The 11683-nt window shown below is 55.1% G+C and overlaps 6 protein-coding genes across 6 annotated transcripts in view; 3 read left to right on the top strand and 3 right to left on the bottom strand.

The window, feature by feature from the left end:
- The window catches only part of PTSG_03564 (uncharacterized protein), a 4787-nt gene extending 1903 nt beyond the window's left edge, over positions 1-2884 (top strand). Inside the window, exons 2-7 of the mRNA XM_004995238.1 lie at positions 480-596; positions 747-818; positions 1019-1127; positions 1322-1413; positions 1980-2137; positions 2387-2884. Coding sequence (XP_004995295.1) covers positions 480-596; positions 747-818; positions 1019-1127; positions 1322-1413; positions 1980-2137; positions 2387-2576 — 738 coding nt within the window. The 3' untranslated portion in view covers positions 2577-2884. The remainder of the gene's footprint in view (positions 1-479; positions 597-746; positions 819-1018; positions 1128-1321; positions 1414-1979; positions 2138-2386) is intronic.
- Positions 2885-2898: 14 nt separating this feature from the next.
- PTSG_03565 (uncharacterized protein) lies at positions 2899-5815 on the bottom strand. The gene is made up of 10 exons (XM_004995239.1): positions 5718-5815; positions 5386-5571; positions 5195-5234; positions 4981-5050; positions 4803-4862; positions 4399-4596; positions 4042-4130; positions 3672-3768; positions 3481-3516; positions 2899-3219 (listed from the first exon to the last, which is right to left on the bottom strand). Exons 1-10 carry the CDS (start codon positions 5728-5730, stop codon positions 3106-3108), a joined length of 903 nt encoding a protein of 300 aa, XP_004995296.1. The 5' UTR covers positions 5731-5815; the 3' UTR covers positions 2899-3105.
- Positions 5816-5853: 38 nt separating this feature from the next.
- Positions 5854-7095, top strand: PTSG_03566 (uncharacterized protein). The gene is made up of 3 exons (XM_004995240.1): positions 5854-6023; positions 6357-6499; positions 6813-7095. Exons 1-3 carry the CDS (start codon positions 5895-5897, stop codon positions 6961-6963), a joined length of 423 nt encoding a protein of 140 aa, XP_004995297.1. The 5' UTR covers positions 5854-5894; the 3' UTR covers positions 6964-7095.
- Positions 7025-8324, bottom strand: PTSG_03567 (uncharacterized protein). Its single transcript, XM_004995241.1, has one exon. The coding sequence runs from the start codon at positions 8271-8273 to the stop codon at positions 7311-7313; it is 963 nt and encodes a 320-aa protein (XP_004995298.1). The 5' UTR covers positions 8274-8324; the 3' UTR covers positions 7025-7310.
- Positions 8325-8405: 81 nt separating this feature from the next.
- PTSG_03568 (uncharacterized protein) lies at positions 8406-9970 on the bottom strand. Its single transcript, XM_004995242.1, has one exon. The coding sequence runs from the start codon at positions 9899-9901 to the stop codon at positions 8654-8656; it is 1248 nt and encodes a 415-aa protein (XP_004995299.1). The 5' UTR covers positions 9902-9970; the 3' UTR covers positions 8406-8653.
- Positions 9971-10014: 44 nt separating this feature from the next.
- PTSG_03569 (uncharacterized protein) lies at positions 10015-11675 on the top strand (the record flags this gene model as incomplete). The annotated part of the gene is made up of 6 exons (XM_004995243.1): positions 10015-10311; positions 10587-10655; positions 10864-10959; positions 11097-11176; positions 11538-11639; positions 11663-11675. The coding sequence occupies 6 exons, from the start codon at positions 10015-10017 to the stop codon at positions 11673-11675; spliced, it is 657 nt and encodes a 218-aa protein (XP_004995300.1).
- Between the last annotated feature and the right edge of the window lie 8 nt (positions 11676-11683).

Raw genomic sequence — 11683 nt, forward strand, 5'->3', positions numbered from 1 at the left:
AACAAAAAAATAAAAAAAACTCACAATATTATCAACATACATATACCCACTATCAAGATTTCTCTCATTCTGTTATTCTATTGACAGTATATAACTGATCGATTCTTTGATGTTGAACGGGAAGTCATTGACCATCCCTACGACTTTATTCCCCCAGCCACACTTGCCCATTCGATATCTACCTCTCCTATAGCCCTATCTCTTTGCACAGTTCCTCTTTTGATTGTGCGAACCATCTGATAGCTCCAAGACGACTTTTTGTTTCGGAGTTACCCACAACCCTCCCTCAAGTGCGCGTCACCTGCCTTTTAGTCCTGGGCACTTATTTGCGGGCCGATTGTCTCGTGGCTTGTTTATCAACACACACACACACACACACACACGCACACACACACACACACACACACACACACACACACACACACACACACACACACACACACACACACACACACACACACGCACACACACAACTGCAGGAGAAGCGGCTGTATCGCTGCCGAGTGCTGAAAGCGCGCACGAAATCGGACAAATCGGGGAAGAAGGGGCGCAAGGAAGCAAACAGAGAGATTGCAGCCCTGATGATGGGCACTGAGGTGAGCACATAACCGACTCCTGCACTGGCAGTGGGGTCGTGGTGATGCGCAGTGTTTACCATTGCTGTATGTGTCACTGATGCTTTATTCCGATCATCTATCATGTGTGTGTGTGTGCATGTGTGTGCATGTGTGTGTTTGTGTGCACAGAACAACTTCCTTGGCGACCATCTTGATCTGGGGCTGTACGAGGCAACAAAGGCCTTTGCCGACAACGCAAACGTATGAGTGCGCGGTGTTGACGAACAAACAAAAGTGGAGATGGAGTGGTGTGCACTTGTCTGTGCGCATGCATGTGTGAGTGTGCGTCTACTGTGTACTGTGTACTGTGTACTGTGTATGACATCAAGTCGACCGCGAACGCGTTTCATATGCACCAACCAAGCCCTCACCATCACACTTGTGTCCGCGCCGCTTGTCAGCACTACGATCCAAAGCTTCCGCGGAATGAGCTGTTCCAGGCGTCGCGCAACGCGTGGACGTGCTTTGCACTCCAACTCCTCTTCTACCGAGAGCACCTCGGCTTCAACAGTGAGTCCATGCGCGCGCGTGCGTGCGTGCGTGTGTGTTGTGTGTGTACGTATGTATGTGTGTGTTGTGTGTGTGTATGTGTCTGTGTGTGTGGGGGGGGGTTGTATTCGCGTTTGTATATTCTTCATGCTCGTGCCTGTCAACATCTCACATGGGTGCACGCCGACAAAATGCTTGTGCGTGCGCCAACACAGGGGCAATTCAGGGCTATTCGATGCTGTATCCGTACTCAGACAACTACCTCGACAACCCGCGCATCGACAAGAGCGCAAAGAAGACGTTCCAGGTGAGATAAAGGCGAACGAGATGAGGAGAGGAAAGGGATAAACATGCACGAGTGTCATGCAGTGGAGCCAGACCAGAAGGGATTGGCGTGCCTCTTGCTCACACACACACACACACACACACACACACACACACACACACACACACACACACACACACACACACACACACACACACACACACACACACACACACACACACACACACACACACACGCACGCACGTGTCGTTGTGCGTATTTGTAGCTATGCGCGGGCGCGACACGCACGCACCCGTGTCGGATGAGGAGATGAAGGTGTTTGAACATGTACTGCGCACATGCCCACGACGCAGGCGGTTGGTAATCGTTGACATCGTGGCGGCGTGGAGCGGGATGCAGTGGCAGCTGATCCTCTCATGTCATGTTAACACGACCGCTTCTGGCTCATGCTCGACTGCACACACACACACACACACACACACACACACACACACACACACACACACACACACACACACACACACACGACAAGCATCCATACGCTGTTCTCACGAATGTAATATGTAAATGTTCCTCCAAATGAGCAGGATATTCTCCTGGATGCAAAGGAGCACCAGCACACGGTGTTCACGCTGTGTTACTGCCGTTCCCAGGCCATTGATCCCTACGCCAACAAGCTGCTGCAAATGCTCAACGTGATCCTCGAACCCGCACGACAGCTCACCCCCGCATCGCAAACCGTGCAGTGAGTTTTGAAGGCTGAGTGATTGCGTTTGGTGCTTTCGCACTCGTGTTCATTGCTTATTCGTTCCTTTTTTCCCACGTCTCCACAACCCCTCACCAGCCCCGCCTTTCTCAACAAACAAACAAACACACACACACACACACACACACACACGCACGCACACACGCACGCACGCGCACACACACGCACGCACACACACACACACACACACACACACACACACACACACACGCACGCACTTGTATGCAGAAATTTGCGCCAGCAGCTGTTGCATATGACGTATTCAATGGTTCTCAAGAGCATCATCAAGTCCAAACACGTGTTCACATCGGCTTATCTGAAACACATGGAGGGGTACGCGCCCCTCCCCTTTTCAAGTCTCGTCAAAGTGAATTCCATGCGTCATTTGCTCGATATGATCTTCGCTGACTCAATTTGATTCGTCTGTGTGAGTGACATAGTGTGTATGTGTGCGAGGGTTTAGATCTCGTGAGCGTGTGGTGCCTCCTCTTCTTACTGCTGTGTCTCTCGTCTGCTTTCTCTTTCTCTCGTTTGTCATCAACACCACACGGTGCTCTCCTTTGGCTTGTGTGCGTTGCTGCTGCCCTGTGCTTGTACACTAGGTTCTACCCATGTCCTCTTGCGTGTGCACATGTGGACATGTGCCCTCTCTTTTGTTCGTATGTGTGTTGGTGGTCGAGTGCGGTGTGGAGTGCTGTGCTGTTGGAATACAAAGAAAAAACGAAACTGCCAAGTAGCTTACCCAAGTCGTGCTGTGTCGCTTGCAGCATTGGTTGTATGATGTTTGTACAAGCAAGCGGGGTCCAACACACACACGCGCACACATCCGCACGCGCATGCTAGCAAGTAACAACTCAAGGCCCCTTCACGCCGCCACACGGACGGGCAGACAGGTACACAGACAGAGAAAGAGACAGACAGTCAGACACACAGACATGGCGTGGTGTTTACGCTGCTTCTGTGGCGTCGACCTCTGTTGGGATGATGGCGAGACCGGACGTGGAGAGGAGAAACGCGAGCAGCACCTGCACACCGGCGACACCGACAGCAAACACAGACCCCTGCACGCAACACACGACACACACGACACACACGACACATACATACATACATACATGCATACATACATACATACATACATACATACATACATACATACATACATACATACATACATACACACAAGAGTAGCAAAGACGCATTTGGATGCGTGAGTGAAACACACGGTGAGTGCGCACGTTGCGCGTACGTGTATGCGTGTACACGCAGGGCAAAAGCAAACTGTTCTGTGCTTGTTGCATGTGCGAAAATGTGATTCGAACCTTTTTTGAGGCGGTTGATGCTGCGAGCGAACGGAACTGCGGAAGAACAAGGCGCACAGACAACATGCGTGCAGGCAGACGTGAGTGTGTAGGTGTGAGAGCGTGCATGTTGTGTGTGTGTGTGTGTGTGTGTGTGTGTGCGAAGACGTATGTGCGTCTCCATGCTCGTGTGCGTGCACTGCATGCCGGACCGTGAAGTAGAAGAGAGCAGCAGCAACCCATCCGCACGCGAGATAGTACACCGTCGCCGATCGCGAGATGACCGTGGCCAAAATCGCAACAATCACGCTGGTGGTGGTGATGATATGACGGTGGTTGTGGTTGAGAGGCGGGTGAGAACAGGTGAGGATATGTACGCGATGGCTTTGCGCAGTCACTTTTCATGAGGGAGGGATGCAAACGAGAAGAGGAGGGCAGAAGTCAAGTGCAGCAAACGCCCATACACACATACACACAGAGGCACAGACACAGACAGACAGACACACACACACACACACACACACAGACAGACAGACACACACCCCAACACACAGACACACAACCACCAAGGGCACGGCTCACCTGACAAACTTGTAGGAGGTAAACGCCATGATGTCATACAAGGGAGCTTGGACCCCCAAGACAAACGATGCAAGTTTCGCAGCAAGGTTCTGGATGAAGGGGGGGGGGGTGGCCCAAAAAGGGTGCAGATGGTGGAACAGCAAAAACAACACACGTGAGCACAGGACAGCATGCAGTGTGTGCATTGTGCACGATTCTGCAAACAAGACGCTCAGGCGAGAGCCCGATAAGAGACACAGCACAACAAAGAACTGCACACACACACACACACACACACACACACACACACACACACACACACACACACACACACACACACACACACACGCACGCACACGCGCGCGCACACGCGCGCACCTCGAAGACGAGGAGGCCGATGGTGGAGCTGCAGAGGAGGCTGAGCTGCTCGGCGTTGAAATTGCCGGTTGCGCCCTGCACCCAGCTGACGAGCAGGATGTATGTCACCAGCGCCATGGACGGGATGTACAGGTCGGGTGACCGCTTGTCCTCTCGTGGCGTCATCGCCTTGTCGTCCTTGATGCCCCGCTCCCAGCTCTATGATGTGAATGTGTGCGTGTTGTGTGTGTGTGTGTGTGTGTGTGTGTGTGTGTGTGTGTGTGTGTGTGTGTGTGTGTGTGTGTTAGCAGGAGGGGAAAGGCTTGCTGTACAGAGCAGGTGCAGACAGCTGCACACGTGTCAAGCACGCACTGGCACAGACACCCATACCCACAGACACACACACCCATACAGCAGGAGTCCACCTTCTGAAGGTACGGGAAGAGCAGTAGCTGCAATTTGAGGGCCACATATTTGTTGTCAACCTGAGACAGCACCCAACGCAACCCAGTGCCGTGTGAGTACAGCAGTGCTGGCTGCAACGTTTGTCGTCCCTTTCACAGCAACAACACGCACGCATACGCACAGCGCAACTGCGCTTACATCAAAGTAGTATTTGAGCTGGTTCACGTTCACCATGCCTTGCACGCGCTGTGAGACGTTACCCAGATGCCTGACGGATGCGGTGAAGCAAGCAGTGCAGCGTTGAGTGAGAGAATCGCAGATGCACAATGAAAACACATTCTCCCGTGCGCGCAAAAGCGCGCGTGTGTGTGTTTGTGTGTGCGTGTGTGTCCGAGCTGCACACGAAACTGACTGTTGAGCAGCGTAGGAGACGGCGCTGGTCATGAGAGGGCCTGTGCGTGGGATGACCAGCAGTGCATGTTCTCGTGAGCGTGACACTCAAACACGTGGAAACACGTCGGCGATGCTCTGGCACACAGACACCCTCCACCGTCCCATCGAACACAATCTAACTAACTCGCACTCACACCCACTCACACCTACCTTGGAGCGAGGATGGATCAAAGGGGTTGGTGATGGGCGGGGGTTGTGGCTGTGCAGACCCTGGCGGTGCCATGGGTGGTGGCTGCATGTGTTGCTGTTGTTGTTGCTGTGGAAAAGGCTGTTGCATGGGTGCCTGCTGAAAGCCGCCATGCTGTTGCTGTTGTTGACTGCTGTCAACATAAAACCCTGTGTGCATGTGTGTGTGTGTTGGTGGGTGGGTGATTGGGTGGGAGCGCAGTTCAACACACACGCACAAACGCACACGCACAATTGCAAGGGACGACACCCGAGGCAAGGCATGCAGTCACAGTCAACCCATCATCAAAACCAACCCTGCTGGTCCATCTTCCTCTCCTTCCTCTCTTGCTGCTTGCTTGCTTCTTGCTTGCTTGCTTGTCGTCTTTGGCTTGTGGTTGGCAGTTGCAGGGTGTGAGGTTAAAATTGCCTTTGGCCGTGGTCAATTTTGACATTGGGACGAACACACACGACGACAGACACCAACAGCGACGATGCCAAAGAAGGGTGGCAAGAAGCAGCAGCAGCAGGCTGCGCAGAGCAGACCGCCAGCAGAGGCTGACCTGGAAGAGATTGACGATGACGACCACACAACACAGCAAGAGCAACAAGAGGAAGAGGAGGTGCGATGCACGTGTGTATGTGTCATGTGTGTGTGTAGTGTGTGTGTGTAGTGTGTGTGTGTAGAGTGTGTGTGTGTAGTGTGTGTGTGGTGCGTGTGTGTGCAGTGTGTGTGCACGCGTGCAGCGCTCGTGTGGAGTGCGTGTTCCATGTGCACGTTTTCGTGTGTGTGTGTGCACGATGTTGATTGTGGCAGCTGGTCCATGTGGCAGCTCGTCCATGTGACAGGTGGTCCATGCGACACCTGGTGCACACACGCATATATCAGACTCATCACAGCTTGCCAAGCTCACCACTGAACGCCATGTTACCTCTCAACTCGGCTCTTGGAGCAGGCTCCCAAGCACGACAAGAGCAAGCAGGATCTCGCCCGCGTCAATGCCGGCGACGACCAAGACATGGGCTCTGAATCTGCATCACAGGCTGCCGCAACACAGCTCAAACGCAACAAGCAGCGCGCAGAAGAAGCCGCCCGCAGGTGCGCCTTTGTGTGTTATGGCGTCAACGTTGAATTTTAGGGTTGGGGAGAAGAACAGTGCCAAGCTTGGGCACGCCGGCACCGTCATGTCTTAGCACAGACACGGACACACACACACACACACACACACACACACACACACACACACACACACACACACACACACACACACACACACAGACGCACACACACACACACACACACACACAGACGCACACACACACACACACGGACATACACAGACGCACACCCCCCCCCCCCTCACCCACTCGCCAACCAACTCTCTTCTCCGTGCTCATGCACACAATTGCAGGCAGAAAGAGCTTGCGAGTGTCAAGGTGAAGGAGGAAGACATTGACTTGATTGCGGAGCAGATGGAAACCACAAAGAAGCAGGCAGAACAGGTCTTGCGTGAGAACAAGGGCAGCCTCAAGGACGCACTCAAGGCCCTCCTCGTTCGGTGATGTGATTGGCGTGCTTAGTGTCGTGTGCTGCTTCAGTGTTGTCGATTGGTGTGCGTGTTCTGTTGTGCTTGAGGTTGTGCATGCGCGATGGTGTAATGAGTTCTCTACAAGTACAAAGAACGAGCAAACGACGCAAGCAAGCAAGCTTGTGTTGCATGGAGAGGTAGCGTGTGTGTGTTGTGTGTGTGTTGTGTGTGTGTGTGTGTGTTGTGTGTGTTGTGTGTGTGTGTGTGTATGTGTGTGTGTGTGTGTGTGTGTGCTTTCATGTAGTCGGCGATTAGAGAGAATTAGACATCATGCGTGCGTGCTGCTCTGGCCATCAGGGTCTTCTCGGTGATGGCCTCGTCTCATTTCTGGGCACTGGCTGCGTGGCCAAGGGTTAGGTCTGACGATGAGGTCGGCACGATGTGTTGTGCTGCGGCTTTCAAGGCCTTGAGCGCCACGCGAACGGGGTGCTCGCGTTCAGCCAACACGCTGTTGAATGCTGCGTCAGTATCCTTGCAGATGACTTTCCCACTCAGCCCGCTCTGCTGCACCTCGTCCATGAAGGTGTTGTCCGGCACGAGTGCCGTAAATCGCACGTCCACGGCCTTCACAACCGGCTCCGCAGCAATGCCGAGAACCAGGTCCCGCGCTTCCGCACCACGGAGATCGTTGTGTGCGAGAGTCACCACCACCCCAGGCCCACCTATCGTCAGCGCCGCCCCCGTCGCTGGCGGCTGTTGCACGTCGCGAATACGCCGGAGTGTCGGCAGGAGCGCGGCCTTGTACGCGGCTGGGCCTTCGTCCCCTAGCCGGTTCCCGCTCAAGTCAATCCATTTGACACGGCGGCACCACTCCCTGTCGTGGGCGAGTTGCGTTAGGCGTCCAGCCAACTCGTCGATGGGAATGGTCGTAGAGGTCTTGGCACAGCTGCTGGCGGCGCTGGTCGACTGAGGCTGCTGCCGCTGTTGCTGTTGTTGTTCGTGTTGCTGTGGGTGTGGGTGTGCTGGGGCCAGCGTCACTCTGCGATCAAGTGCGACGTTTCCGTAGTCGTCCAGCAGGTCGTCTGAGAGAGGCGGTGTCGCAAACAGCTCCTTGAGGGCGCGAGAAGTGTCGTCTGCGTCTGCCATTGAGGCCATGGCTTCTTCGAGCAGCTCCAGGTCGTCCTCGTTCATGTTATCTTCGAGGAAGTCCAGGAACACATCCGCTCCAATGTGCGGCAGGTGCTTTGGGTCCAAGTGCTCGACGATGCGCCGCAACACGAAGTTCCGCCTCACAGCCTCCGAACACCCGGCCCGCACAAAGGCGGCGTTGAACGCGGTATTCATAGCCGGGGGTGGAGAAAAAAGAATATGTCGTAGTGGGTGTAGCGTCGAGGGTGGAATGAATGTGATTACACGTGATGTGATGTGACATGATGTGATGTGTGACAACACAACAGATGGAGAGCTTGCTTGCTTGCTTGGAAATATGTAGTCAGAGTTCTATCAAGTGAGGGAGGGAGGGGTAACCTTCACAGCAGGCGACATGCGGGGGGGGGGGATAACGAGCAAGATGGTGACACAAAGTCGTCACTGACAGACAGACAAAGAGACAGACAGACAGACACACAGGCAGAGACACAGGCACAGACACAGACACAGACACAGACAGGCACAGACAGACAGACAGACAGACACACACAGACAGACAGACACACACACAGATGTTAGTTGGCCGGCGCGAGGGCTGCAAAGGCAAGCTCCTCATATGGAGACGAGGAGCCGCGCTCATAGACAATACATGGTTCGCTGGCAGGCGTGTGGCCCATGACGGAGTACGCAGCAGGGCCGGGCCACAGCTGCTGGTACACGTGCCAGCGCATGTCATCTGAGGTGGCCACCTGCACCGTCATGTTGACGCGGTGGGATGCCGAGTGCGGGTTGCTGAAGTAGAGGGCGCCACCGAGCCGGATCAGCCCTGCCGAGCAGACAGGCTCAATGAGCTGCGGTGCCCAATATGGGCCCTCCCACGTCACGCCGCCGTCGTGGCTGAGCGCATACGCACGGCAGCGGCACGCGTTGAGATGGCTGTTGCGCATGTTCAAGACAAGCGTGCCGTTCCAGAGTTGCACCACTTGGCACTCCTGCATCTGCGCAAACACTGAAGACGACACGTTGAAGGTGACGCCGCCATCGTCGCTGTACCACACGACGGCGTTCATGCTGTGACCAGCATGGTAGCCCGTCGCCCCGCACCCCAAAATGCGAGCAGCTCTTTGCTGTCGCTGCAGTGAATGCAGTGGTTGCTGTTGCTTGCTCTCTGGCTCGTCTCCAACTGCGGCTGACGATGGGGGAACAACACCGCCTGCGCTGCGCGGTGCTGTGGCGAGTGCGGCGTGAGGCGGTGTGGAGAGCTGGATACCGGTGCCAGGCCCTGCCAGCACGCCTTCCCATGGGGCGAGGTTGACGCGCTCAATGCTGCTCCACGTCTTGCCGCCATTGCACGACCACCTGTGCTGGTTGATCCACGGTTCTGGAAGGGTGGAGTTGACAAAGCCGACGACCAGCTTCGTCGCACACGCTGCAGAGCCCGGCTGCGAGACCACGGTGGCGTAGGGGTTGCGGTAGGTGTGGTTGCCCTTGTGGTTGCCAACGAGGCGGGCCAGCTCACTCCATGTCGTGCCATTGTCGTGGCTGCGTTTGTACACGATGTCCTTGGGCGACTGGTCTGCACACGACGTGCGCCGCGCTTCCGCAAACACCAACATGGCGCCGTCCACAGTGGCGATCGTCGGCACGCGAAAGCACGAGTACGACGCCTCCCCTGCTCGAAACACCGTCGACGCTCTTCTCACCACCCCTGTAACAGCAGCCGTCGCCGCTGCCGTCGCCGTTGTCGTTGCTGTAACATCCACCACAACTGCCACGGCCGCCACAGCCAGCAGCAGCAAAGCTTGTTGTGCCAGTGTCGCCATCGTCGTCGTTTGTAACTGGTCGGTTGATGTTGTTTGGGTTGTTGTGATGAAGATGGAAGTCTTGCATTCATCACACAACAACACTGCACACCCCAACAGTGCACACCACGGCGATGGATGGCACGGGCAGTGCTGCGGTTGCGGAGCGAGGACAGCAAGGGCGGGCTGTACCCGCAGAGGCGGCAAAGGAAGAAGATGTGGTGGTGCAGTCGAGTGTGTTTCGCTTCTTTGGGGAGCTGTCGCTGGACAGCAGCGATGGCGGTGGTGTTGACGGTGATGCTTCCTCAGCAGCGAGAAGCGGCGATGACGCTCAGGATGATGACCACGCGCGCCACCTTCGAGACGGCGTGATCGCACTTCTGCAGACCCTCTCCACAACATTCGACCAGGGCGCCATCACCCCTGCAACCGTACGTGTAGATATGTGTGTGTGTGTGTGTAGCTGAGTGTGTAGCCGTGTGTGTAGATGTGTGTGTGTGTGTGTGTGTGTGTGTGTGTGTAGATGTGTGTGTGTGTGTAGATGTGTGTGTGTGTGTGTAGATGTGTGTGTGTGTGTAGATGTGTGTGTGTGTACATGTGTGTATAGATGTGCGTGTAGATGTAGTTGTTTGTGTGCGCTGGAAAGACTGGTGCTGTAACGGACACTCCATCGCTCACCATTCATTCTCACCAATTGTGGGGACAGTGGCATCAGCTGGCGCAAGGTCTGGTGGACGAATGCAAGGCGCGCTTGCGGGGCGACTACCTCGAGGCAGTGGAGGAGACACGCAAACGGTCAGTTAGAGAGGGATCCGTGTTGCGGGGTGGTGTCGCCGATCGTGATTGTGTCGTGTGTGAGTGTGCATGTGAGTGCGTGAGTGAGTGTGTGGTGAGTGTGCGAGCGTGTACGTGAGTACGTGCATGAGTGTGAGTGCGTAAGCGCACATGTGTGTGTGTGGGTGTGTGGGTGTTGCATTCTGCAGCCTGCTCTCATCGTTATCGTCTCGTCTTCTCTGATGTGGTGCTCCTTCGTGTGGCTTGTGGGACGCAGCTTGGCACAGCATGTGCCGACGGAAGCGGTAAGATCATCCAGCCCATCACTGCACATGTACTTGCGCACTGTGGACAGATGGACAACCGTGTTCGCTTGCCTCCTGCCTGTCTTTGATTCTGACTGCTGCCTGCGCTGCGGTACTGTGTGCTGCTTTGCGTTCAGGTGGCCGGTGAGCCGTGTCACAACACAGCAATCGTCATATGTCCTCCATCCGAGCTGCATGCGTGTATCCAAGCCATTCGGTAAAGCGGCCGTATCGTGTGTGGCAATGATCTGACGCATTCCCACTGTCTCCATCGACTGCACCCACCCACCCACACACCCACCCACCCACACCCACACACACACACCCACACACACACACACACCACACACACACACACACCACACACACACACACACACACACACACACACACACACACACACACACACACACACACACACACTTATACTAATGAAGTACACTCTAAAAACAGCTTCCCCACATCCCTAGATCCACGAACGCCTATCTCCCACCCGCACAAAAGAAATCAAGAACTCAGATAAAACGAATAGCCCCACGAATGTCTGCCAATGTATGCTATAACGACTCAATAAACAGGAGCCAGGGGCCCCGGAGTCCCGCTTCCGGTTCGTACGAGCTACTGAGGAACCTGAGCAGTACAGTTAATCAGACGCCACCCGAACCTCCGGCCAAGGATCAGTACGAAGCTGAGCCCGCCGGAGTCTGGAAGAGTAGGCGATTCG

Source organism: Salpingoeca rosetta (genome assembly GCF_000188695.1).
Source record: "Salpingoeca rosetta unplaced genomic scaffold supercont1.8, whole genome shotgun sequence".
NCBI classification, from domain to species: domain Eukaryota; class Choanoflagellata; order Craspedida; family Salpingoecidae; genus Salpingoeca; species Salpingoeca rosetta.

Coding starts and splice junctions, on each gene's coding strand:
- PTSG_03567 (XM_004995241.1), bottom strand. CDS start 8,273: ATGAATACCGCGTTCAACGCCGCCTTTGTGCGGGCCGGGTGTTCGGAG.
- PTSG_03565 (XM_004995239.1), bottom strand. Junction 4,863..4,980: donor AGCTCAAATACTACTTTGAT/GTAAGCGCAGTT, acceptor GTGCTGTCTCAG/GTTGACAACAAATATGTGGC. Junction 3,517..3,671: donor CTGCTCTCTTCTACTTCACG/GTCCGGCATGCA, acceptor GTTCTTCCGCAG/TTCCGTTCGCTCGCAGCATC.
- PTSG_03568 (XM_004995242.1), bottom strand. CDS start 9,901: ATGGCGACACTGGCACAACAAGCTTTGCTGCTGCTGGCTGTGGCGGCC.
- PTSG_03566 (XM_004995240.1), top strand. CDS start 5,895: ATGCCAAAGAAGGGTGGCAAGAAGCAGCAGCAGCAGGCTGCGCAGAGC. Junction 6,024..6,356: donor AGCAACAAGAGGAAGAGGAG/GTGCGATGCACG, acceptor CTCTTGGAGCAG/GCTCCCAAGCACGACAAGAG. Junction 6,500..6,812: donor GCAGAAGAAGCCGCCCGCAG/GTGCGCCTTTGT, acceptor ACACAATTGCAG/GCAGAAAGAGCTTGCGAGTG.